This window comes from Sylvia atricapilla, chromosome 3 (assembly GCF_009819655.1).
Source record: "Sylvia atricapilla isolate bSylAtr1 chromosome 3, bSylAtr1.pri, whole genome shotgun sequence".
Classification (NCBI taxonomy): Eukaryota; Metazoa; Chordata; class Aves; order Passeriformes; family Sylviidae; genus Sylvia; species Sylvia atricapilla.
Window position 1 is genome coordinate 80,521,120 of NC_089142.1, and position 25,349 is coordinate 80,546,468.

The 25,349-nt window shown below is 38.6% G+C and overlaps 1 protein-coding gene across 1 annotated transcript in view; it reads left to right on the plus strand.

Annotated features, from left to right (window-relative positions):
- Positions 1-1,922: 1,922 nt before the first annotated feature.
- The window catches only part of SMYD3 (SET and MYND domain containing 3), a 384,383-nt gene continuing 360,956 nt past the window's right edge, over positions 1,923-25,349 (plus strand). Inside the window, exon 1 of the mRNA XM_066315957.1 lies at positions 1,923-2,129. Coding sequence (XP_066172054.1) covers positions 1,966-2,129 — 164 coding nt within the window. The 5' untranslated portion in view covers positions 1,923-1,965. The remainder of the gene's footprint in view (positions 2,130-25,349) is intronic.

Genomic DNA, 25,349 nt, shown 5'->3' on the forward strand with positions numbered 1-25,349 from the left:
GCATTAAAACGTTTAATGCTGTGCTTGAAAGCTTATCTATACAGAAAATCTCTATTACTGCAATTACGTTTTCATATCACTTGAAATGCAATGTCAGCTAAAAGCTGTTTTCAAGCTTCTGTGGCTTATTTCCTGTACAGCTTCCAGCAAGCTGATGGAAGTTCCTTTCTACAGGTATTCATATTTCAGATTTTCCCAGAGTAGCTGGGCTCTTCAAGGTTCTGGTTTTTATTTTGTTTGTGTGTCAGTGAGACAGAAGACTGGCATTCCCGCAGATGTGTTTTTGTACTTTGCAAGGTTTTTTGTTAGTGGACATACAAGTGTGAAAACTTGTCAAGAAAAACCGAGAAAATAATTAAATAAAGAACATATTTATATTAACTCTTCCCTGAGTGCACTTTTTGCAGTTCATGGGTAGATCATTAGGTTCATACTTTTTGTTTCGCCATTCATTTCTTCAATTTATCTACTAATAGAGATGGATGTTAACTTCCATTATTACTGGGTTTGTTTTTGGTACAAATTTTGGATCATGCCTGCTTAGAAACTAAAACAGCATAGACAGGAAAATGCAGAATATTTAGTAGGTGAAGAAGTAAAGCATACAGGCCAAATACAGAGCTAATAGCCTAATATTTTAATAACTACTAAAATTAATTCTTGAGAAATTCACAGTATCAGTGTAATTTAACACATTTTAAAATTTGCCAGAAGAGCTAAAGATAAGCATAATAACATGCATAATGATTTCACTAACAGCTAAGATTGCTGTCATCTCTTTTTTTAATAAATTGCAGCATTAAGCAAATGTCAAAATATATTTTTCTGTGAGAATCCTCTGACTTTAGGCACTTTGGTTCTTCCTAAAGCAGTCAGGTCTATGTCTCAGCGTTTGACAGCACGAACTAACATTCCTTTCCAAAACACAAGCCCTACCTCCCTCTATAGGCGTGACGAGGAAAACCAGACAAAGTCGATCTGCGGCTTAGCATTTAGCCTGCGTCACGTGTGTAATCTCATAAAGGAATGAAAGCTATACAGACCCCTACTTGTTTCACAGGCTTTGAGCACCGGCATTTCAGATTCATGCTCTTAGTTAATTCTGAAAGTGTTTTGCTTTTTCTATTGTCATTCATCTGGTCCCGCTAACTCATGGTTCTGATAAAAGGCAATCTGGTGTCTGGGGTGCATTCTCAGTGAGAAACACCACCAGAGCTTAGGTGCCCAGCAGCTACTGGCCCAGTCACATTTCTTTGTATTTAGATCGCAGTGAGATCCAGAAATACATCCAGATGCCAGCTCATAAATATAATGTCCTTTTATGGGATGCCTTTTGACTGAATCATTATCATACTCCGCCCTTCGTAAACCAAACTGTTTAATATTTTGTGTATAAATATTTGAAGTACAAATATCTAGAGCCGGTGCCAGGAGGATGGAACGAGGCTCTGCTCGGTGGTGCCAAGCAACAAGACAGGAGGCAATGGGCAGAAACTGATGCACAGGAAGTTACACCTGAACATGAATAAAAGCCTCATTGTTGTGTAGGTGACTGAGCACTGGAGCAGATTGTCCAGAGAGACTGTGGAGCCCTCCTGACTAGAAAGATTCAAGATCCCTCTGGATGCAGTCCTGCGCAAGCAGCCCTGGGATGGTCCTGCTTGAGCAGGGAGGTTCCACCAGATGACACATCAGTCCCTTCCAGCCTGACCCACCCTGGGGTCCAGTGATATGCACCAAGCGCCTCTCGAGGCAAAGGGCTGCCCTGCCCTCCGTGCGGCAGTGCTGTGCGGGCCCAGGACACGTGTGTGCGGCACACGCCCGGCCCCACGCCCGGCCCATCTCCCGCCCGCCGAGGGGCCCGGCCCGTGCCCTGAGTGAAGATGGCGGCGGCAGCGCGCGGTCACGTGCCGGCGGGCGGGGCGCCCCGCGCTCTCCTCTCCCGGCGGCGGCGCGCGCGGCAGGATGGAGCCGGCGGCGCTGGAGCGGTTCCACAGCCCGGGCAAGGGCAACGGCCTCCGCTCCCGCCGGAGGGTGCGGCCCGGAGAGCTGCTCTACCGAGACGTGCCCTTCGCCTACGTCCTCAGCAAGGAGCAGCTGGGCAGCGTGTGCGAGCGCTGCCTCCGCAGGTACCGGCGGGAACGCGCCGCACCGCCGCCTCCGCCGCCGGCCCCGCCCGGGCAGCGCCGCCCCTTCCGCCGGGCGGGGCCGCGGAGAGGGGCCGGGTGGGGCGGGATGGGAACGGAACGTGCTGCGTGTGTCGGGGAGGCGGTGGCTGTGCTTGGTTCCGCGGCTATATGCCGCCAGGGCTGAGATGGGAGGATGCGAGACTTGCCGCTTCCTGCCGCTCTTTTTAACTGGGGGCGCTTTTTTTTTTTTTTTTTTTTTTTTTTTTTTTTTTTTTTTTTTTTTTTTTTTTTTTTTTCCCTTCCTCTTCTTCCTCTTCTCGGTTGTTTTGAAGATGTGTCCCGTTCCCGGGCGCGGGGAGGTTTCCCTGGCTGGCGGGAGGCGGCAGTGCCGGCCCGGCTCGGCTCGGCCCGGCTCGGCTCGGCTCGGCGCGGTGCTGCGCGGCCTTTCCTCGCCGGGCGGGCGGTGCCGGGCGGTCCAGCCCGCGCCCGGGTGTCCCGAGTCCGGCCGGGGCGGAGGGGAGCCGTGCCCTGGGCGTTCGCAGAGCTGAGGAGGCACCAGCCTCGTGAGATAGGCAGCGGGCGGTGTTTGAGCTGCCCGCCCTGCCCTGAATCGCACGTGGGTTTGAGACATGCCGCAGATAAACGCCTGCCTTCCTCCCGCGGATCCTTAAAACGGGAAACGGACAAGCACATAGTAACTTTCTGTGTTTGTCTAGAAGGAAACAAACAAAACTTTAACCTTGAGCAGTCAGTTCCCCAGCAAGCTGGATGGTGGTAGAGCGGTACTGCTAGATAAGCCAAACCCCTTTATAATTGCCAAGACGTGAAGAGCAGATACATGAGAAAATTCGATACTGCTAACTTTTATTTTTTAGGTTTTTAGTTTGGTTGCTGTTGTTTTTGTTGTTGTTGTAGTTGTTTTTTTTAGGGCGGGGAGAAGGGGATTATTTTGAAAATATTTGAAGTTTTGTTTGTTGAAACAGTCGAGGTGATTTGTTTCATGTCCTTTGCAAGGCATCTCAGCTTCTGTTTAAATACATGAGACTGTAGTTCTCATTTAATCAGAGAGAAAGTTGACAATGTATTCCAGGTGATGTTTGCATCTTGCTTCATACTGAAAAAAAACCCCAAAATAACCAAAGCAAAAACCCGACAAAACCTGCTCCAAATAAACACCAAACCCAAAAGTTTTTTAGCTGTTATATCTGTGAAGTCTGACTTGTGACATCAGAGTCCTTCGGCTGGTGACTAACATTTTGCACTTGAAGTTTTGAGAGGCTGCAGACTTCAGAAGACAGGCTGAGTGCAGCAACAGGTGGAAGAAAAGTGAATCTGAGTTGTTTGGATGTAGATGTGTAACCAGGTCATGTTTTTTCTGGGAGAAAGAATGGTATTACCAACTTGTTATATCATGAGGGGTTATTAATTTTTTTTTTTTTTTTTTTTTTTTTTTTTTTTTTTTTCTATATAGTGATGTCAGTTAAATTTAGCAAAGTAAATAAGGAAGCAAAAAATATATTTCCACCAATCTATTTTCCTTTGCAAAATGTGCTGTGACTAGACAGAGTTTATAGATCAACACTGTCCAAACTGACATTTATCTATTTAATGGACATATATACATCCATACAGAGACATTTTTTTTTTTTTTTGGTTATGTATAGAAATTGGGCAAGTGGTGAGCTACTGCTCAACTGTGGTGTGAAATAGAGCTGTTTCATCAATCTGCTTTTGATCTGGTTGAATCTGGTGTGGTCTTTGTTCAAAGTGAGGTATCAGAAAAAGGTTACTGCTCTTTTCCAGGACTGCAGATAAAAGTCATGTTGTCCACTTTTCTTGTTTTTTCACTCTGATCTTTAGGTGGCAGTACAGGAACACAAATTTTAAAAAGGTTTAGTTCTTAACCTTGAATTAGTGTTTTAGCAGTCCTTTTATATGTGTAATTAATGTTTGAGGCTTTACACTGTGATGTGTAATTCTATATTTGCTTTTGTCTCTTGGCTTGTAGCAGTGAGTGTTGTTTGATGCAGTTTCAGGCTGTATGAGAAGTGCTGGGTGAGCCAGAAGATGGGTAGTGAAGTGCAGAGTATCTTCCTTCTGAACTGCCTGCTGAGAGTTAGCATGGTCTTCCAGGATTTGGGGTGACAGGCTTGTGATGGTGCTGACTTGCTCTATGATCTTGGCCAAGTTCCTACAGCAAGGCTCTGTACCAAAGCAGCGCAAGGTTGGCTGTTGGGAGCAGTTTGCTGCTCTGTTGTAGAAAGGAAAGCTCAGATAGTGCAGTAGTTCTGCTTAGTCTTACCGGAGTTAAAGTGAATATTATTGTGGATTTAAAGTGCTGAAGTATTTATATACAAGGAGATATATATATATAGAAAGATAGATACACACACGCATTTAATGCGTCTAGTGGTAGAAAGATTAACAACCCTTCCTTATCTTACTGGGCTATTGGTACTGTTTTTATAGTGACAATACATTTTTCAGTCATTGTTGTTAGGTCTACGTTATATGTAGAGCAGATAGCAATTTTTTGTCACTGTCTCCCCTTTTGTGATTTCTTGTGTCTTCAAACAGAACCCTGTGTTTTCTAATGAAGAGATACATGGTTTTTTTTTATACAAAGCTGGGCTAAAATGCTCTGCTGTAGATGGTTTAATATGATAGTGTAGCTGTTTGAATGGTATTCTGTTAGCGATTATAAAAAATACTGTCCTGGAACAGGATACATAATAAAGATTTGCTCTGAAATACGAATTTTGACAGAGTGTTGACAGTGTGTATTCCTATGGAACCAGTGTCTTGGGAGAACATGATGTGTTGCATAATGGTATGTTTTTTGCAAGAGTGTCTGTAGTGTGACAAAATTTGAATGGCCAGCATATTTTTCCAACAATTTCTTGGGGAAAGCAAGAGAAAAGATTTTTTTTCTCTTACTAATTAAAAGTTTTTCTGTATGGCTTCTTCCATGCTTTAATACCTCTTTAATGTTGGTCTGACCCTCAGATTTTGAACTGAAAATATACCCAGCCTGTTATAGATTGGGAATCAAAACGAAGTGAAAGTCAGTGATACCTCTGGTGTTTGTTTGCTTTTTACTAAACATTTCTGTGATGCTTTGTAACCACAAGAATTTGCTGCAAGAAAATTTGAGTCCTGGTTGATACTTAGGAGCAAGCAAACAAACTTTATAGAATTCCAGTCTAGGAAAAAGTAGGAAAAAAGTGGAAATGCCGTCCCATAAATGCTATACCATTTATGCCTGTGAGGGAAATGAATGTATGAGAATAAGTAATGAATAACATTATGTGTAGAGTATGAAATAAAGGGCATTAGTGTTTCTTTCTTGGGTATGGTCAGAGGTTCAGACTCTGGAAGTAGGTTAAGAGGAAGTATGAATGTATTTTTGAATGACTACAAGTTTTCTAAACATATTTAAATAGAGAAAAAACATTAAAGCCAGGAGTGGTGATAAGCTACATGTGACAGCAAACATTATTGCAGTATGGGAAATATAACCAAGCCTGAATAGTTGGATGATTACAGGGTACTAAACACAGGACAGGAATTGTGTGCTCCTTGCTTGATTTCACCTGATTTAAAAATAGCCAGATGGAAACACCTTAACATTCAGAACTATGTATTCAGTCCTGTGTCTTCAGCATTGGCACACTCTTAAATTAGCTGCTTTGGTATGATTATTGCTACTGTTATGACTACTGCTACTAATACAACATTGTATTATTTCATCACCGTGAAAGTTGGCATACCATTGTTAAAGTATGGAGTGTCGAAGTTAATGGCAACCTGAAGGTACAAAAATACCGTTAAGTTTTAACCACAGTATGAAATTTTTTAAGTAGACAGAAGCAGGGTTTGACTCAGAGTGACAAGGAGAGTGGTTGTGTTTGTGTGATTCTTCCTACCACTGTACGTGTGGCTTAGAGTTGTGCGGTTCTGCCTGGGGACAATGGGTTGTTAACTGTTCAAGTGTACCCCTTTCACACTGCGGCAGGGAGGTCAAGAGAGGAGAGGAGCTCATTATTTTGGCTCTTTAGCAATGGGAGTTTCTCCATGAAGGTTCTGTCATTCACCAATAAAGCTAAGATGCTTCCTTTAACACCAAAGATTGTCTGATCTAGCACAGCACTGGAGTTCTGCTGCTTCCAGCTTTGCTGGGTGATTAGGAGCAAGCTAATGGATGTTCTTTTGTTATGTGACGTTTAGCCTGTATGAGACTTCCAGTAATGCACAAGGCTATAAAATCTATACTGCCTCCTTATTTATGTCTGAAACGTACTTCTGTTGCTGGTTAATACAGAAATAGCTTTAAATTTAGGCTAATTTCTTGAAAACATCCTGTTTTGTTGCTCTAGGTGTTCCTAGTATATGTATATTTTGTTCTACAGATATTCTAAAATGTGGAAAAGAAGTATTTGATGGTACATTCTTTGACTTTTAACTTTTCATCTGTTCTCATCAAATGAAGATAGTTAAGTATTATAGTTCTTTAGATATAAAACAATAGTCATGTTTTATAGTTTGCTTGTATAAAAAGGTGGTTTGGGTTTTTTCCCTCCTGTAGAATATTATATTTCCACAGTTGTTTATAGACCGGAACAACGTTTTTGAAATTCCTTAAACATACGTAAGAACATAATTCTTAAACTTGCCACACAAATGAATAAAGCTGGTCAGCATGACTTGGTGCCAGGTCAGTAATCAATAAGGTTTTTTAAATATGAGATATGTGGTGTGTTTGGTGTCCCTTCAGTGTCAGTCAAAACTCTAGACAGAGTTCCAGTAGTTTTCAAGATTTGTAACTTCTTGTGGAGTAGAGTAATAGGAAAAAACCCTTATTAATCACAGTGTATTAGGAGTAGGTATGTTTTTGTTCTTCTAGGGTAAGATAATCCTGGGAATAATATACTGTAATTTTATGGAGCATCCTGACAGGAGTGAAATTTCAGGGCTAACTCTTGATATAGCTGAAGTGTGAAGGAAGAGCAAAGTATGTGAAACAAAATTGTATGTGAAATAGAAGCTATAAAAAGTATCATAATTTCAGGTTCAGTGTACATTTGTGAGAATGTTTCCCAAGACCTGAGAAACTGAGCAGCACCACTACTAACATTTCTCTCTGTAGCTGAAAAAAGGCAGTGAACTTACAAGACTTTCCCTCCCCCGTCTCAACTTACTCCCATAGTGTTGAAGCAACTCTGTGAAAAGCAGTATGGAAATGGTTTTTTTCCTGCCCTCATGCCAGCTGGAGCCTTAGAAGTGGCTTTCAGGCTGCTGTCCCATGCTGCCAGGAAAATCTTCTGCGAGAGAGAGTGAAGACATAGACTGTGCTTTCCTGCAGTGTCTCATCCAGAGGAAGTCTGTAGCAAAAATTACACTTACAGTCTCCATCTTCCATTCCTTCTGTTTGGAGTCAGGTTGAAGCAGGGGGAAGAAGACATTCAGGATAGCATTCATAACATGTTGTCTTTGCCTGGCTGTTGATTTGGTTTACTTCCTTCACAGCACCCTTTTTCTGTGGTCAGGAGTTTCATGCATTACTATTAGGACTATCCCTTGGTAGGTGTTTTTGATGGACTATTTATTTATCCTGGAGGCTTGTTTTGAGAATGTAATTCAGGTTCTGTTAGCTGTAAACCCTCATAGTATTTTGGTCTTCAGTTGGTGCCTCCTTACTGCTTTGGATACTCTGGACTCGCTTTAAATAAAATATGGGTCACTGTTAATCTTCTTCCCTTCCTCCTCTGCCTTGTGGTCTCAGGACTGTTGTTCGTGTCTGCTGCTGCCAACCTGGCTCTGCTCCTGTTAATAACAGTAGAAACGGAAAAGGGAGAGGCATTGTTAAAAATAAATTCTCCCAGGTCAAGAGTTTTTATTACTGTGCCTGTCACTTATGGAAAATGAAAATTGTAGACCTGCTTTAAAGGGCCCTAGAGCTATTACTGTGTTGGGATTTTGTGTGTACAATTTTCATGCTTATACTGCTCTGTAATTTGGAAGGTATTATATCAAAATTGTTGTCCTGTCAGGCTGTGACTGACCATGTAAGTTGAACTCATGTTGTAGATTTTACTCAATTTAGGTTTTACTGTGTATCTGCAATCCACACTTGATACTGTATTTATTTTCTGCATGGTGCAGTCTCTAATATTAATGTTTTGAAATATTAATATGCTCTGCATAAATACTCTTTGCTTGTGGTTATTGATAAAATGATGAAAATAAGTTTGTGGATTGGATTGTCTTTAAGTATGCATTTCCTTTGGTTGAACTGTAATTGTGCAAGTACAAAATTATAGTCAGCCCTAGAAGGGAAACCGTGAGTGATTAAAATATGGTAACCTCTAGCTAATGTAACAGCACAATTAGTTCCAGATATTTCTCAAAGAAAGTTTTTAATTATGTGTAAGTTGCTCAAACTTTTGTACAATAAAAATTTTATTTTTAAAATTCTTCAAGAGCTATTACTGATACCTTGTGCACAGGTATTGGAAATTACAAATTGTTAGTGATAATTTCCATTGTGGCTGTCCTCAAAAGCCACTCTGTGGTTTTGCCGTAAGGGTGTATGGAGTGATGCTGTTTTCCCTTGAAGAATCTTGTCTTCAGAACCAGTTGAGACAGCTGTTTTGAGTTATCCAAAATTAGGTGGGTGAGGCTGATAGAATTTTCTGCCTGTCTCTCCATTCCAGCCATTCATATTTTGAAGAGGGTTATGGATCTGTGTGACAGCTTACCTGATGTGCTGGCTAGGGGCTGCTGAAAGGCCAGGCATTGTTACTGGCTCTCCTGAGTCCTTGCTCTCCTTCCTGCATGCACCTTCTGCTTCTCCTTTGGCACTGTGCTGCTCATATGACATATGATACACTGGTGCAGAAAAATAAACTGGCAGAAAACATACTTTACCAAAATAGAAAAGTCTTAGTGCCCTTGAATCAGCTTAATGCTTGGGGAACAGGGCTAAAGTGGCCATGGAATGGGAGGGAGTCAAGGTCTGGTGGTCAGGGCTGTGCTGTCTGGTAGTAGCTGGCCTTTAGTCTGCTGTAGCTAAAGACGAAACTCTGAGAAGGACAGTTAGAGGAATTTCTCAGCTCTTACGGATGTCTTTAGGAGAAGTAGGGTTTTCAGGTGTGCAGGATTGGTTGGCTTCTTAGTGTTGAGGACAATTTTTTCTGCCTTGTAGTCCAGCCTAGTCCTGGACTGTGAGGTCCCACCCTCATTTCTTTACCAAGGCAAGTTTTAGTCATATTTTACTTCCTCAGAAGCATAACCTAGCTTCACTTTCACAGAAGAAACACTGCAGACATTTGCAGTTGTTTCTTACCACAAAGGAAATATTTTCTCTTTGACGGAAGTCTTGGTTCCGTGGGAGTTATCAACTTTTCATTTTTGAAATGAATTTTACTCATTTCAGGATCTGTGCTTAGTTTCAACAATCACAATTCTCACAGTGCCTCTGGGAGTGACTGGGAGATTTTACTTGGAGGCCATGTGAAAGTTTTGAATCATTCCTAAGGGTGTCCTGGTGACTGTAGGGTCATTGTCAAGTGGCATAATTGGTTGAACACCGGGAATACCTATGCTAACTTAAGCTGAAATCCCCTATTCATGTGATATTTAGCTTTACTGTTTATCATCATAACTGCCTTCAGCTCAGGGCTTGCTTTGCTATTAATTTCATTGTTCAAGCTTGAGTGAAATTAAAGACTGAGTATTTTTTTGGAGTATCATCTTGGTCTGTGAGTTCCTCATGCAGCAGTCAATAGGTAGGAAACACAATTTTGGCTTCATTCAGGGTGGGCTTGCCCTGGCGGTTTGTGTGCTGCCTGTGTCATCAGGTTTAAGCATTCAAAGCAAAAAAGCCAGCAAGTGTGTTGAGCACTACTTAAGAGGGTATGATTAGGAGTGGTTGTGATCTCAGAATTACAGACGGTGTAGAAGTGCGGAAAAGGAGTAAAAGATCATCAAAAGAGGAAATGAAAATTGTCATGTCAACTGTAAATCCCTTCTTACAATTCACCCAAATATGGCTCATTCATACAATCTAATTAAAATGTCTCGTTCAACTGCTTGGAGTGTGCACTGGTGACCTGAGAAGACAATTTCTTTGGTGATGGCATTCTTGGTAGTGGGAAGGAGCGTGGTGGAATAGGGAGAAAGAAGCTGAGATGTTTGGGGAAGCATGGTCTTCGGGGAGGAGAGATTTATCTCAGGAAATACTGAGCATGAAATAAACTCTCTATGTTTCTTGGGGTAAAATACTTGTTCAGTGTATTTTGTGTTTCTCGGGCAGAAACTTTTTTTTATTTATTAGTTAAGAAGAGCTTGAAGGCAGCTCACTTTAACATAAAGGTTCAAACTGGAGTGCTGTCTTGGTGTTTTTTGTGGGTTTTTTTCTTCCTGTTGTGTTAAGTGATACTCCTCCCTGGTAAGATAAACTATGATACCTCCTCTTCTTTCTGTGTCATGACTGCTGTTTTCCATCACAGAAACAGAGCCTGCTACTCCTTCTGAGATAAGTGGCGTACCAAGGAAGACTTGCTGTGTATAAAAGTATATCTCATAAATTTTATCTCCTTCATTTCTATGCACCTTGTTTGTGAGAAATAAATTCCACTTTACAGATCATTGTGTTTGAAATCTTTATTGAATGTTGTATGGGATAAGAAAGTTTATGCCAGGCTAGTACACTACAGTTTAATTTCCTTTGAAAAAAAAGTTACGATTTTTTTAATGAAACTCTGGATACACATATTTTAAGCATTGAGTGAATGCTGGTGTGGGTTTGTACATTGTGTAGCTGGCTTTAATTTCTGTGGTGTATTGACTCCAAGTCCTCCAGCTGTTGAAAGTATCTTAGTCCAGATTTCTAAAAGCAAAAACAGATTGAAAGATTTAAAAGAAAAAATGAAGTGGGACAGAAAACCACTTCAGAGATGTATGGGCATAAGCATGTATGTTGGTTTAGCAAATGAGACTGGCTACTCAGCTATTTATGAATTTTATCCATTTGTCATTTTAAAATAGTCGTAGTAGTTGATATTCCTGCACAACAGATGGAATGGCCATGGAAACAATTTCTTGAAATACTGTATGAAACTCAACATGTGATGATTGATTTATCTGAAGTCTTTGCCTCAGGAAAAAGAGGCCATGCAGTAATCCACACAAGATATGTATAATATCAGGTATAAAACAGATATAGCAATGAAATGTATTTTATCATCAGTAAGATCCTTTACAGTATTATGTTGGGTCTTCTTTTTGTTTGTTTAGTTTTGTTCCACAAAACAAGGGCATCATACTGATGTAAGTATTTCTTGCTATGAAATGTGCCTTTCTGTGGCCAAGGAAGTCGATGAATTGTGCTGATGAGCATTAAAAAGAGTGACAGGTATAAAAATAGCAGACAAGTTAGAGGGGCTCTTAGTTAGCAACCCAGTTGCTGAAAGAAGTTACTCTTGCAATTTCTAATGGATACCTAGTATTTTATTAGACATGTAGGCAGTCTGTGTATTGCTTGCATGTGGGTTTTGCTGCCAATAAATAGTCTTTGCTGCTTTGGCAGTCATTTTGATTGAATTGTGTTGACTGTTTTACGTGATTACTGCTATATTCTGTGCTCTGATAAGGCAAAACTACTTAAATTCAGTTTTAATTAAATTCCATAAGGAGTGCAGACTGGCTGAACGTTGTATGTAGACCCCTCTAAAGACACTGTGAAAATTTGGCAGGGGGTTGTTTTACTGGACTCACCTTTCTACTGAAGAGTGTACTGACAGGAGAATCCTGTTGCATGCATATAAAATGGATTCATTAGGTTGGGTTCATTCATTCGTAGGTTGGATTCATTAGTGCTGAGTTAATGCCCTTTATAAAATTTAGGATAAAAAAAAATAGATGAATGTGTGGAATTTGGTACGTGTGTACCCAATTATATATTCAACTAATTTTTCATTGATTAGGAAGTTACTGGACTTTTGAAGATTTTATTTTGATGGGGTTTGGTTTATTTGGCATTTCAGGGAGCCATCATTCACCACTTTCTGGTGCTGTTCACTGCATTTTTAGAAATTTCCTTTGCCATAATACATGCCATGTTACTTGTGTTCACAACCCACTTGTAAGGACTGGTTGTCATTTTTCTCCTTTCTCCTCCATGGACAGTCTTTGAACACAGCTTGCGGGGGGTGTCAGTAAAATCAAAGAATGGCTGTGCTTTTTTAAAATGTCTTGCTCATGTGTAGAACTATTGTCAGCTGATGTGTATATTTTAATGCATGCATGAGGAGCACAACATATGAAGGATAACCTTGTAGTTCAGATACATAATTGGAGGATTCGAGCCCTTCTTTTGTCTGTTAAATGTAAAGTCTTTCCTAGATTACCTGTTTGAGAGAAGTTTGAGGTTCATTGTGTTCGCCCATATATTTAGAAGTTGTTGACAGAGTATAAAATAAAAATATTTAAATTATATGTTTGTATATCACCTTAAGAGCAATATTTGCCCTTTAACCCACTTGAAAAATCTTAAAAGATGATTATAGGCAGTGGAAAGCATATCTGCCTTAAATTTAATGGTACCACTAGGAAACAGTCCAACACCAACAGGTTTATATGTATACTTGGAATTAACATGGCTTTTTAATATTGGTAAAATACATCCTAATTGTGCCAGAGCCGAAAGCTTTGCCATGCAAAACTTTATGGCCCATGCAATTTGCTGGATGTTATGATTGCTCCTTTTAGTCTCAAAAGCTGTGAAACTTGCTTGTCCTTGGCCAAAAAAAACCCAAAAAAACCCCAAGTGTTTGTGTGGGGAAAAGAAAATGCAGCTTAACTGATACCATAGATAGAACAGTAAAGAGGCCAGTGGAACGTGAATTACAACAGATTAAAGAAAATGTCAGTGTGAAAGATTGTTTACTTGAAATGGACTCGGGAGATGTAACCTGGAGAGCTGCTCATAGCAGAAGAGATATTAAATATTTCTGGGGAAAACTGATCATAAGGGAAGAACATGATGGTTTTTTAAAGTGCCTGTCTGCTGTGGGTGATACTGTGGTATGAATCAATTCCCAAATCAAAGAAAAAATTTAGCAGATGGAAGCTGATGTTAACAATGTGTTTATGGTATGAAAAGCGATGAAAAATGTTTCTGGATTTTGTGTAAAAATCTCAGATATTTAAAAAGGTGAGACCTGAAGTACTAGTTTTCCCTGGAAAGTTACATATCTATGACCCTCTGTGTGACTCATGGGAACATTTAAAAAAAATGACAAGGAAAACAGAGGACTGGGAAGAGATTCGCAATTTCTATACAAGATTGGAATCTCCAGAAGTTGCAAAGCATCTTATGAGGGTAGAAATGCTTTAAATAGACAAGATTTTTTTTTTCTTTTTAAATTGAAAAGATCTCTATGAACTTGTAGGCAAACTGGTGTGGAGGGAACTGGATTTTGAGCTGGGCAGTAGAAAATTGTGTGGTTTTATTTGGTCACGAGGACTGTGAGATAAAAGCACTGATGCAGCTGGAAAGCCTGGGGCTGTTTGCATCGGGGTGGTTGTGCTGCCTGGTGGCAGGAAATCACATAAGGTATCACAGTCTATACCAATGAATGTTACCTGCAATTCTGAATATCCTGTTTCAAAGTTGACTTTAGCCTCTTATCTTGTTCCTGAGTCCCAGGGGGTGTTGAATTATTAAAGGACATATTTTGTCTTTGAACAAGTAGCTCTCAGCAATGTCAGTGTTTGGTGTGCACAGAATGCAGTGATGTTTGGCTTTCTGTTGTGGGGAGCTGACACAGGACTCTGGTCACTGCTGCAGCTTTCCTTCTCCTATTTCTTTCTCCCATTTCATCTGCTTTGAGGCGGATGAAATAATTTACAAAAGCCCCGGGTGCGTTAGAAATTATTACGGAGCCAAAGATCTTGTCCTTAGAGATTGCCTTGGAAGTTGTGACTTTGGGAATATGTCTGCTCAGAACTACTGTGCTGTAGGCTTATTAATTTTTAATTTTCATATCTTATTTTTAACCTCCCCCCATGGAGTCTTACAGGTTGTATCTGTCAGTACACATACAATTTTATGACCGTTGTAGTTAGGGTTGCTTGTGAAGCACATATTTGGTACTTGATCATATAGGCCTTAATATCAAAATTAATTTTCACTAAAAAGTATTTTACTAATATCTGTTTGTTATTAATTGAAAGACTATGCTTACTTTTCTGCTTATAGCACATAAGGATTCAGAATCAGTTTTAAAGACTGCATTTGTTGGAACATCTCCATGTCAATCCATTTTACAGCTGGGAGGTAATGGCTTTTTTAAATATTCATTTTATTTTCCCAGTACAAAGTCACCTGCACTGTGTGTTTGCCTCCCTTTTGTTGTAAATTCTTTGAGGCATGAAATAGCTTGCCAGTTGTCTCTTATGCTCAGAAGTTAATGAATGGTTATCAGTTTATTGCAGATAATAACTTAGCTACAAACCGTAATGCATGCTTAAGCTCATTGTGTAGAACTTTTGCCTTAAGACAATGTTTAATCAGTGGTTGTAGGTTTAAGAAAGCCATTCCAGGCTGTGCTTTCTCCCAGGGCTGCACAACAGAAAGCTTCTCCTCCCCTGCCTTTGTGTCGCATTCTGTGAGCAAAACTTTTCTCAGGTTTGAAATGCCTCCAGTTTTACCACAAACTCATAGTAGCTTTAAGTAAAGCAGGTATCTGTCTTTATTTTGTGGCGAGTCCTTAGTATTCATTCTGATTGCTGAAAATTAATGATATCCAGTTTTTCCTAGCCTTCTGCCTATGACATTAAGTCTGTCCTTGACATGTATCTCTTGCGTTGAGGATGTGAATTCACAATAAGGAAGAGTAAAATCTCCGTGGACTCATTCCTGCAGTTATCTCCTATTAGAATAAAGGCAGAAAAAGGTTTTAATTTTGTTTGGCTTATGACTCCTAGAATTGGTAATTTCCAAAAGTGTATTTTATTTTGTTTGGGTGTGTTCTCTTTTTATGTATATGTATGCTTCTTATGCAATAAAAAATTATAGATTGCTTTTAATTGAGAGAGTTGAGTTCTCTTAAACTTACCTCCTATCTGAAATAAATAAAAAATTATTTTTGAACAGTCTTTAAAAATTTTAGTTCTTAATTTTGCAAAGTTATTTCCCAATCAATTTTAGATCAAAATAATTACAAAATTCATTCCTTTTTCTTTTTTTTTATTTTACAGTTACTGAGGTTATGTTTAGCAAATGGTGTTCATTTGAGGAAACAAGTTTCTACCAAAGCAGTGCAGTTACTGCTGGTGCACTCTGCAAGGTAATATGGTGGTGGTAGGCTGTCAAAATAGACCTGCTACTTAATGAGCTTTACCACAAAGCTTTGTGCAGTGTTGGCTTCAATGTCAGGATTTTGGAGGAACCCTTCAAATGGAAGTTATATATTTTTCTATTTAAAAATGTCATAGCAGTTACTGGTAAAACATTGAAAACATTTGGAATTCCCTTGCTTTCTGCTAGTTTTTCATCTTTTTCGTAATTGTGTGTTGACAAAGCCTCACTGACAGAAAATTGACTCTGAAATGTGTACAGCATAAACACTGTATGTTGATGTGACTGTAGTTCCTATAGAACTGTCCATGAGGAGTGATGTTTTTCAATTAGTCTAGTTCCTTAGCCTGTTTCAGCAGTGGATTTGGAAGCAAATATCCCTTCTCCTGCCACTGAAAGACTGCGAACTGCTTAATGATGCTGTGGGGTTGAGGGATATCAGTGCAGCTGCTGCCCTTGTGCTTTGCATTAAACCCTCCAAAGAGGTATTTAGGTTGTGCTGTGTGTGTGGAGGTCAGGTGCTCCACGTTGTTTCTGGATTACCTGCTCCAAGCAGAGCCTGGCCCGGTCTTCAGGGACTGTGGTTTCCTTTCACCTCTTGAATTCAGTTGTTGAGGTTTCACCAATGGCCAAGGCCCTCTGTGGCTTGGTTTTTTTGGGGGCAGCCAAAATGTTTCCAAAGGGAGAACAGGCATGTCTTGGTTTGTTGTATAAGCAAAGTTGTTTCACAATAAGATGAAGAATTTTTCCAAGATGTTGTTGTGAAGAGAAGCAATTTCTGGTGAGCACACGTACTAGCAGCCCAGGGAATGAACATTCAAGAGGATCAATATAGTTTGAAGAAGTGAATGGAAATGATTGGGACTTAAAAATATGCCTGGAAAAAGCCTAATTTACAATAACCTTAACTGTAGAAAAACCCCTCTAGCATAAACCAACGAATATCCAGAATTAAATTGCTTTTCTATGTCGTGTACAAGTGCTATTCTGTTTTGCCTTTTTTTTCTAACCAAATCAACCATTTTAAGTTGCATTTGACTAACATTCTTCCTAAACTCACTTTAAATACTCAACATTAAAAAAAGCTAATTTGTCTAAAAAGTCTTAGTAGTGTGATTAGGTTTTTTAATTGCATGCTCAGTTTGACTGAAAAGATGATCATTAAAGAAATCTGTTCCAGACACAGAAACAGTGGTTAGTTAGGCTCTAAGACTTAGACAGCTTCATCTTTCTTGACAGATGTTGGATTTCTCTGTGCAGATAAATTTAAAAAAAAAAAAAAAGGGAATTACAAGTGAAGCTTGTCTACTCACTTGCAAAATCTCCAGCAGCAAAAAAACCGAGTGAAACCCAACAAAATTTAACTGCGGCTTCATACTTTAGTTTTGTTTTCTAGGTGGCCAAATTACACTTGAGTGTCTCTTTTCAGCAGAATAGGAGCTGGTGTTCTTCAACACTAATTTTGGTTGACGCCTTCCACGTGCTTTAGCTAATGTGAAATTTGAAGTTATGCTCTATTTTACAGATATTTTTGCAGTTGAAATCAGATTTCTCAGCAAGAATTAGGTTTGTAGCTTTTTATTCTCTGTGAACACAAGGTCTGACCTTAGAAGATGTTTAGATGTGTCCCCTCTTGTTGAAGGGATTGGACATAAGGTACAGGAGATGGGTTATCTTGTAGGATTGAGCTGTTGCACTTAGTTTCTGACCTAATCAATATTTGAAGTCAAGTTTCAGGAAATGAATGCTTACTCTTGCTATTTCATTATTATAAGGTGCTGCAATGAATTGGAAAATTGTACTTCAAGAATACATGAGAACTCAGAACATCTGTTCAAGTACTAGTGAAATGTGCATTTCACATGCCTGGCACAAGAAAAAGAAATCCTTTAGATCTTTATATATTTTGGGGTTGGTTTTTTATTTAACCCCTTCAACATTTTTGTTTTCCCTCTTAAATTCTTCCCCTCTTCTTTGCAGAGGACCTAAAAGTAAGCCTGCAGCATTTTTCAGGACTGTAGGATCTTTAAACAACTAATTTGCTAAAGTTACTTTTGATTAGTAACTTAGAAAGAAGGAAAGTCTTGGAAAATCAAGTTTGGATTTTAAAGCCTGATTTATGTGCAGGAAGATTTCTTTATTAGGTTTTTTTCCTCTCTTACTTTTGTGAATTATTCTGTATGACATTTTTGATACAAAATGTGGATCCCTTTTGCTACCAAAAGATATTAGACTCTTTCTCTGAATGTTGGTATATTAAATATCCTAATGCTGAGAAGTTTTCAGTGATAGAAGAGACGATTTATATCTTCAGATGTGCCCCCTCCCTTTTCTTTTTATTTCTAATAGCAAGTGAAGATTTTGATAAATTGTCTTTGTGACTATTGATGGAGTTGTAGTTGAGTACGGCTGATCCCATCCTATGACAATGTGTGGCTGACATTGGTTTGGAGGTTAGCTCCGCAGGATTACTCGAAAATTCAGCTCCACTGGGAAAGGAGAAGAACTTTCAAAGCAGAAAGATGAGGAGTGTTCCAGTCACACTGATCATAGAAGATGGGGTCAGTTCCTTGTGTTCAGGTAGACGGGCTTTAATCTGCAGGTTGTCCCCCAGATGTAAACATACCCTCAGTGCTCGTGGTTATCTTTCTGGTGAATGAGAAAGCATGGTCAACACTGGAATGAAAAAATCATCTTCTAATGATAGATCTGTTTTATTGGGAATTGTTTAGCAGAATGTGAACAACGACTATGAGCTACTGTGTGACTGGAAGATGCTCATTTATTGGGGTCTTAAACCAGGAACCTCTTATGCTGAAGTGTTTGAAACTACTGTTGATACTAACTATCATCTAAAGCTCTGAGAACCTGTCTGAGAAGTAATTATTTCATTGGTCTGGTTATTGATACTTGATGCATTTGTTGATTACTTTGCCAGCTAAGAAATGAATTTGCTAAAGAAAAACAAAATGACTACAAAGAACTGGAATAATGAAGGATTCTTCTTAAAATCCCTTCTGCTTTGGAGTTTATGATATAGGATATAAAATTTACATACTCTGTTGCTATATGAAATAAATAACAAGTAAAGTGTGACTAGAAAAAAAAAACACCTAAATTGTGGATTTTATTAAGTAAAAATTAGGTGGTATTATAGTCTTATATGTTCAGTTATAACAGCCTGTATACAAAGTCTCTGTATATCACCTGTGGTTGCTATGAATAACTGAGTATGTTTCACGTCATTTGTCTCTATGTGATAACTTTGGCGATGACAGAATTTTCTGTGAAATGGTTTTGGTGGCTCTGAATTAATTTAAAGCATACAGAATAGAGTGGAATAGTTATATAATCATGTGACACACTTGTGTGAAGAAAGATTGATTTGCTAAAAAAAGACTTTGCCAGCTGTTTTTCTTTCTGCTCACAGATCTCTTATATGTGTATGGATTTTAAGGGAGTTGAATGTTGCAGGAGTTTTGTCTTACCTTCTGCCAGAGTCATTTCAGTGCCAGTTCTAGTTAAAATATGTTCTTTCTTCGTGATTGTCATATAGACCAGAAAAAAAAAAATTAGTATGCCACAGAGAAGGACAAAACTTTTATTTAGCTTTAACTTTGCAATGCAGAACTATTTTCCTTAGACTAGTTTACATAATGTATTCCTCAGCTGTTCTCTGGTAACAAGTAGCATCCTATTCTGTGAAAAAACAAATGATAAAAAAAGGTAACAATTCTGGTGAAGGACATCTGTTGCTAACTAGTAAATTATAAGGCAGGGATTGTTTTTTCAGCTGTAATTGGTTACATTCTGGAAGTGTAGGGGCACCTAGGTTAAAATAATGCAAGACCAATTGTGTTTGTTAGCAGAATGAAATATGTTTCTAAAGGAGAGGGTGCCTGGTATCTTAAGGAAAGGTTTGTGGGGTGCAGGAGTCCACAGAAGAGTAAGTTCAAGAACTGAAAGCTGAGGGGAAGCACATGGTGGGTGCTGCTGCTGTTGTCTCTGCAGAGGACATTTGAACTTGTTTTTTGATTAGTGAGAGAATAGACTAATTTCAGTAAGCAGTGAGATGTTACCTCATCTGGAGTTGTCATAATGTCCCCTCTTAAATCATGCCTAGTGGCACCCCAGATTACATGCTATTTAAAAAAAAAACACCAAAATAGACACAAAACAGAACTAAGACCTAACACAAAATAGAACCAAAAATGCAGAATACATTACTTACGTCCTGTTGTACTAAGCATCCTTCTATTTCCTATGTCCTTTAAAGGTGTGCCTTAAAGATGCACAAACCTCTCTCCCTACCCCACTAGTATATTGATTGGAAGTAGCAGGACTGCAGTGTACTCTTCAGCCATGTGCCATTCTACTATTTCTGTTATTTCAGGATTGACAGGGGAAATCTTATTCTGCTGCTTGTCTTTCAGAACAGTGTGAACATTGCATCTGTCTTGTTCACACCAATTTCCAGTTGCCTGTAATTGCATCCAGAAGTGTTTGTGAGTTAGAGTGGTTGATGAAGTAAAGGTAGATCCTGCATATCAAACCTTCCTTTCTGCAGCCTGGCTGGAGTATCCCGAGATAATAGGAAATTTCAGCTGCCCTTTAAGAGTATCACTGGGAAAAAATGCATTGCAGTAGATGGTTGCAGAAATGACACAAAGGAAATGGTTGCAGGGAGGTCTCAGAAACCGTTTTGCTGGAACTGAGTGGAGCTAAAGAAATGGGTATGTGTATCATGGCTAGGACTTCACAGCCTGGCAGTAACTGGTGGCCCAAGGGCAGGGTAAGATTATGTCTCACTCATTCTGTTGCCCATTCCCATCAAGTGCAATGTGGTTAAAAGCCTCAAGCTTTCCTCTTTTATCCAAAAACTTTGTCTTGCTAATACTGCAAAAGAAACAGAACAAACTGTGCTTTGTTTCTTCTTAATTAGTATATGAACATTGGAGTTTACTTTCTTTAGATGGTGGATCTGGGCTTCATCATATGCAAATTGTCCTGAGTCTGTTTGTTAAACTGTGTTTATTTTACAACTTCCTTAGTTGTTTCTGATGTTGCACGGATCCCATTTTCCCTAGAGTCAGTTATGAATTTTAATGGCAATTTTTACATGAATTTTTGTGGTAGTTCATGCATGTCTGATTTTAGATATACTAGAATTATTATCTAAGCTGGTGCTGTTGGTGCTGTGGTTGTCCTCTCCTACAGAACAGTCCAAATCAATGACAATAAATGCAAATTTATTCAAAGATTATGGGGAATACTCCAAGATGTGTTTATAGCTGTAAGTCATCTGTATTCATAGTCCATCACATGCAGTGTGTCTGCTGATCTGAACGATGGGAGTGATCCCATTAGAGGAGACAATTTTGATTTCTTCAAAACCCTGTGCGAAGTGAACTCGTTGTTTCTTGTGTACCTGTTATGAATGAATAGGGGCTTCCTCAGGAGAAACCAGCAGGGTATTGTTTCAGTAAGAGGTCAGCAATGAGGCTGTGCAGTGCACTGGGTGCCAGCAGTATGGCACTTAACCTGGCTTTTGGGTGCTGTGCAGGGCACAAAGTAGTGACAATATTGGACTATGGCTTCCAGTTACTCTTTGGTATGGTGTGTATGTGAGAAACAATAAATAGTAAAGGTTGGGTTTCAAGCTCTGTTATCTTTGTTGAGTTAGGTATTTGTTAGATGTCTACTTCTGGGCAAACCCAGTAATTTTTAAATGCATACAAATGTAAGTGTGCATTTTCAGATTTGTTCAAAATTCAAAATGTTGTAGAAACTAATGAAAATTACTGGCAGAGATAAACTTTAGCTCTATGCCTAAGGTATGGATCTTGAGCCGGAAAACTGGATTGGTTTGGTACCAAAAGACAAAGGGTAAAGTAGTTTTGGTAGAATAAATCTCAGATTTTAACCAGTGTAGACGGACTGAAATTGTGTACTATGCTAAGAAAAACATTTCTTTTAAAGTCCTAATTAGTCTTTTGTTGCTGTTAGGAGGTTTGCTTCTAATTGTTAAATCTCTTGGATGCCACGTTATTTGCCAGGTGTTCAGACAGTGATGCAGCCTCTATGGTGCTGATCACCAGGCTGGGTAAGGGTGGCCCTTACAGCACCACTGACGAGGTTTGGAGTCCCACAAGTATTTCCTGGTTAAGAAAGGACAGCTTTAGTTAGCCAGAGAAAACTTGGTATCCAAATATTAGAATTTCTTTTGTTGTGCAATTGATATTTTAAGTACAGTGCTGCATTAAAAAAAAACAGACTTGAGACTGTTCGTCTGTGAAAAGTCATCTGTGATTCCAAAAGGAAGACATTTTCTGGAGTGTGCTTATAATAGCAGGAAAAAGAAAATCTGTTTCAAGTACATTAATCCTGGTTGATATATTTAGTCTTGGGCAATAAATTTATTCAGATTAAGTATTCTCTTAATTTCTTTCATTAAGAAAACTGTCTTTGTGAGAACATAATGGCTGATTTGGATGTGGTTATTCTTCCACTGAAGCAGGATTTTTTTTTTCCTCAAAAAGCAGATTAAACTTGTAATCAGTCTTCAAAGTGTGGAAAGAGCAATAGTGACTATAAATGAGATTTTTTGACAGACTTTCTAGACATCCCACAACTGCTGCCATCGTGTTAGCTCTTCCAAATAGATGCATAAAATTCCAAGATTCATTGGCAGTTTGAAGTATTTATATATTCTTTTAAATATTGTAATGTTTGTCATATGCAAACAGAATAGTTTTTTCATATAACTCTAGTATATTTTTATGAGGTTTATTTTTTTTAATGAAAGTAGTAACTTTTGCTTGGATATTAAATACTTTGTGTGACAGAGGCTTGTTAGCAATATATTTTATAAGTGCAATTGATAAATGTTCTCCATGAGGCAAATTAAAAATTATAATTGAAGTTATACTTTTTGTTTGTTTTTAATTTATGGCAGATATTAATTGCAAGTATTTTTTAAAGAATGGTCTATTCATGATACTTAAAAGAATTTGAAGATATACAAATATGCAAGTTTTTTTCTACTGTTACTGTTTTGATCTTACTCCCAGCTGGTCACAGTAACTATACCTTACATGAAATGAAATTCATGCCAGTGTAGGGAGTTTAATAAATACTTCTTTACTTAGGGCCTTCATACTTTTATTTAGACTTTGAAAGGATTTTTTCCTCTAGATATTTTTCTTGTTAGAATATAGCTTGCTTTGTTAATTAAGTTTACAGAAGGAAATACAGTGACATCATGTGAAGGTAGATTCCATCAGGCTCAGGGTAGGCTAAGCCCCTCTGCTCAGGGTTTTGCAGAGCTGTTAGAAACAAAATTTGAAATAGCTGAGATGGAGCATTAAGTGGAGAAGTTTGCCTGGAGGGATGTGTGTGCTTTGTTTTGAGTAGGGTGGCACAGCTCACCACCCAGCAGTGTAATGGACCATGAGTGCTGGAGTTTGCTGGGATGGAGGGAAGAGATGTGAGCCTGTGCACAGGTCACTTTTTGTGAGAGAGAGCAAGGGTAGAGGAGTTTTTTGTGCAAAAAAGTATTTCAAGAGGAGCACTTTCTATGTATGTAGCTGAGGAATGGTTACCAGCTGATCTGGTCACATCCAAGATTCTTTTTTGGCATTTGGACACGTGCACACCGCTGGAGGAGCACGAAATGTTGAATTCTTTGGAGGGGTAGGCTTATGGTCATAGAGGTACTGCACATTTTGGCTACAAAACTATAAGATTTGTTCTTAAAGGAAAACTTGCTGTAAATATGTGACTTTCTGACAACTGGTATGTATTTATTTGAATTTAACTTTTCCTGTCTTTAGTCCAAATTTTAGAACAATTTGATTTAGACAGACATACTCTGGATTCATGAAGCTACAGTGAAACAACCCTGATTGAGAGCTGCATCTTGACTTTTAGTGGTCAGGATTATGGCAGTAAAAATAATGACATGGTTAATGAGCTGTGTGGATTTTTCTGTAATCTCAGGGAGATATTGGTTGCTCTCTGGTTAAAATTAGGATGTTGCTAATATATTTAAGGGAAGGATTTATCCATTTAAAACAAAGAAGCAGGGGGGTTCTGCTGTTAGGATAGTCAAGTTGGCCTGTGCAAGGTTCTCTTCTCAGTATCAGTTCTGTTGTACTTGCAAATTTTCTATCTCTGCATTGTTGGTACACAATTCCTGTGGTTGGGACTGATCAAATCCTTCTCTTCACTTTCTACATTGGCTGCTTAACTCTTCCGGAGCTTCTATAACGGTATCTAGTTCCGGTGTTTAAAGTATCTCACTCTTTGAAATCTGACTATCTTTGCATGGCTTCAAATTGCTTCCAAAGTGCATTTAAACTAGCAGTGGTTAAATGTTTTTGGTTTTGATGTAGTCTGCTTATCTCTTGCATTTTGTGTTATGTTGCCCTTCTGTTTTCCATACATGTAAACATTCCTGAGAATGACCCCTTCCTAACTTTTATAACCTTCATCAATCATAACCTCCTGAAATTTTAGTATGGTTATGTTCAATCATTCTCTTATTTCCACAAAACTGATAGCTGGTGTGTTTCTTGCTTTCATTGTCCTGTGTATTAGAGTGTAACATTTGGCTAATTAAACTTACCTGCTTTTGTTCTGTAAGTGTGTACTTCTTGTAATTTGATAACTATTTTCAGAAGATTTTATTAGAACTTTCATAATGATGAGGGCAACTTCCATACATAAAGCTACTTGGATCCTTCTGTTCAGGATGATTTAGACTGTAGAAAAATCAGGAGTAGAATGAAAATAATAATAATAAAATATCTAAAATTCTATTAATACCTTCATTTTAGCAGTGCTCCATGTTATGAAGATTTTAGGTTGTTGGTCCATTAAAAATATAAGCTGAGCTGAGGAGTTAAACAGTGCTAAGTATTTATAGCAGAGGAAAGTCAATAACTTTAGGAAAATGAAGGATTATGAGCTCTTTGTTTGAGGTGTCCAAGTCTATGAAAAAGGGTTAACCCAGGTATTTGAACTTGCTAATAAATAGCATATGCTTTCTCAATAAATTATTCAGTTTTGCTCCTACTAGAAATTTTTAAAATCTGTAAGAGTAAGGCTTCTTGCTGTAAGTAAACTTTGGAGCAGTTACATTTGCATGCTATGTTAATTGTTTATGATTTTTTTTTTGTGAATTTGGTACTTTTTGAAAGACCAATATTTAGACAAAATTTTTTTTCATTTCCCCTCCCCTTTGTTCCTGAAGCTTTTCCATTTTTTTAACTAAAGGTTTAAAATGCCTTTTTTTTTTTTTTTTCAGATTTGTCATACAAAATGGGATGCAGTTGACTATTTTTTTAAACCATCTTGTAACCTCATCTATTTTATATTCTACTGACTAAAACAAAATGCTTATGCATAAATCTGTCTGTGTGCTCTTGATTATTGTGGGCAGTGATGCAGGGACCAATTCTAATAGAATTTGCAGGGAAGAAGTCAATTGAGTTTCGACAGGGGTCATGTAGGATCCATAAACTCCCACGGGGCAGTTATCAAAGATGTAACTGTATGCAATGGAGCATAACAGAGCTAATGCCTTTTACTTACTGATTCTTGATTGAACAATTAGTTTGACAATGGTCACCGTGCACTTTGCCCTTATTAGACAGGTTTGATAGTACAAACAATCTTAAAAGACATTTATAAGCTTCAAGGTGATTTTAAGTTCACAGGTAATTCACCCAAAGCAGTGCTTAAGTATCAATTATCAGAGACTTCTCTTTTGCCTTCTTGGGTTTAACTCATACTTAATGTGTTTGTTCTTGATACTATCGCTGCTTTATAGAACCCAAAAATTATGGGTTTGCCAA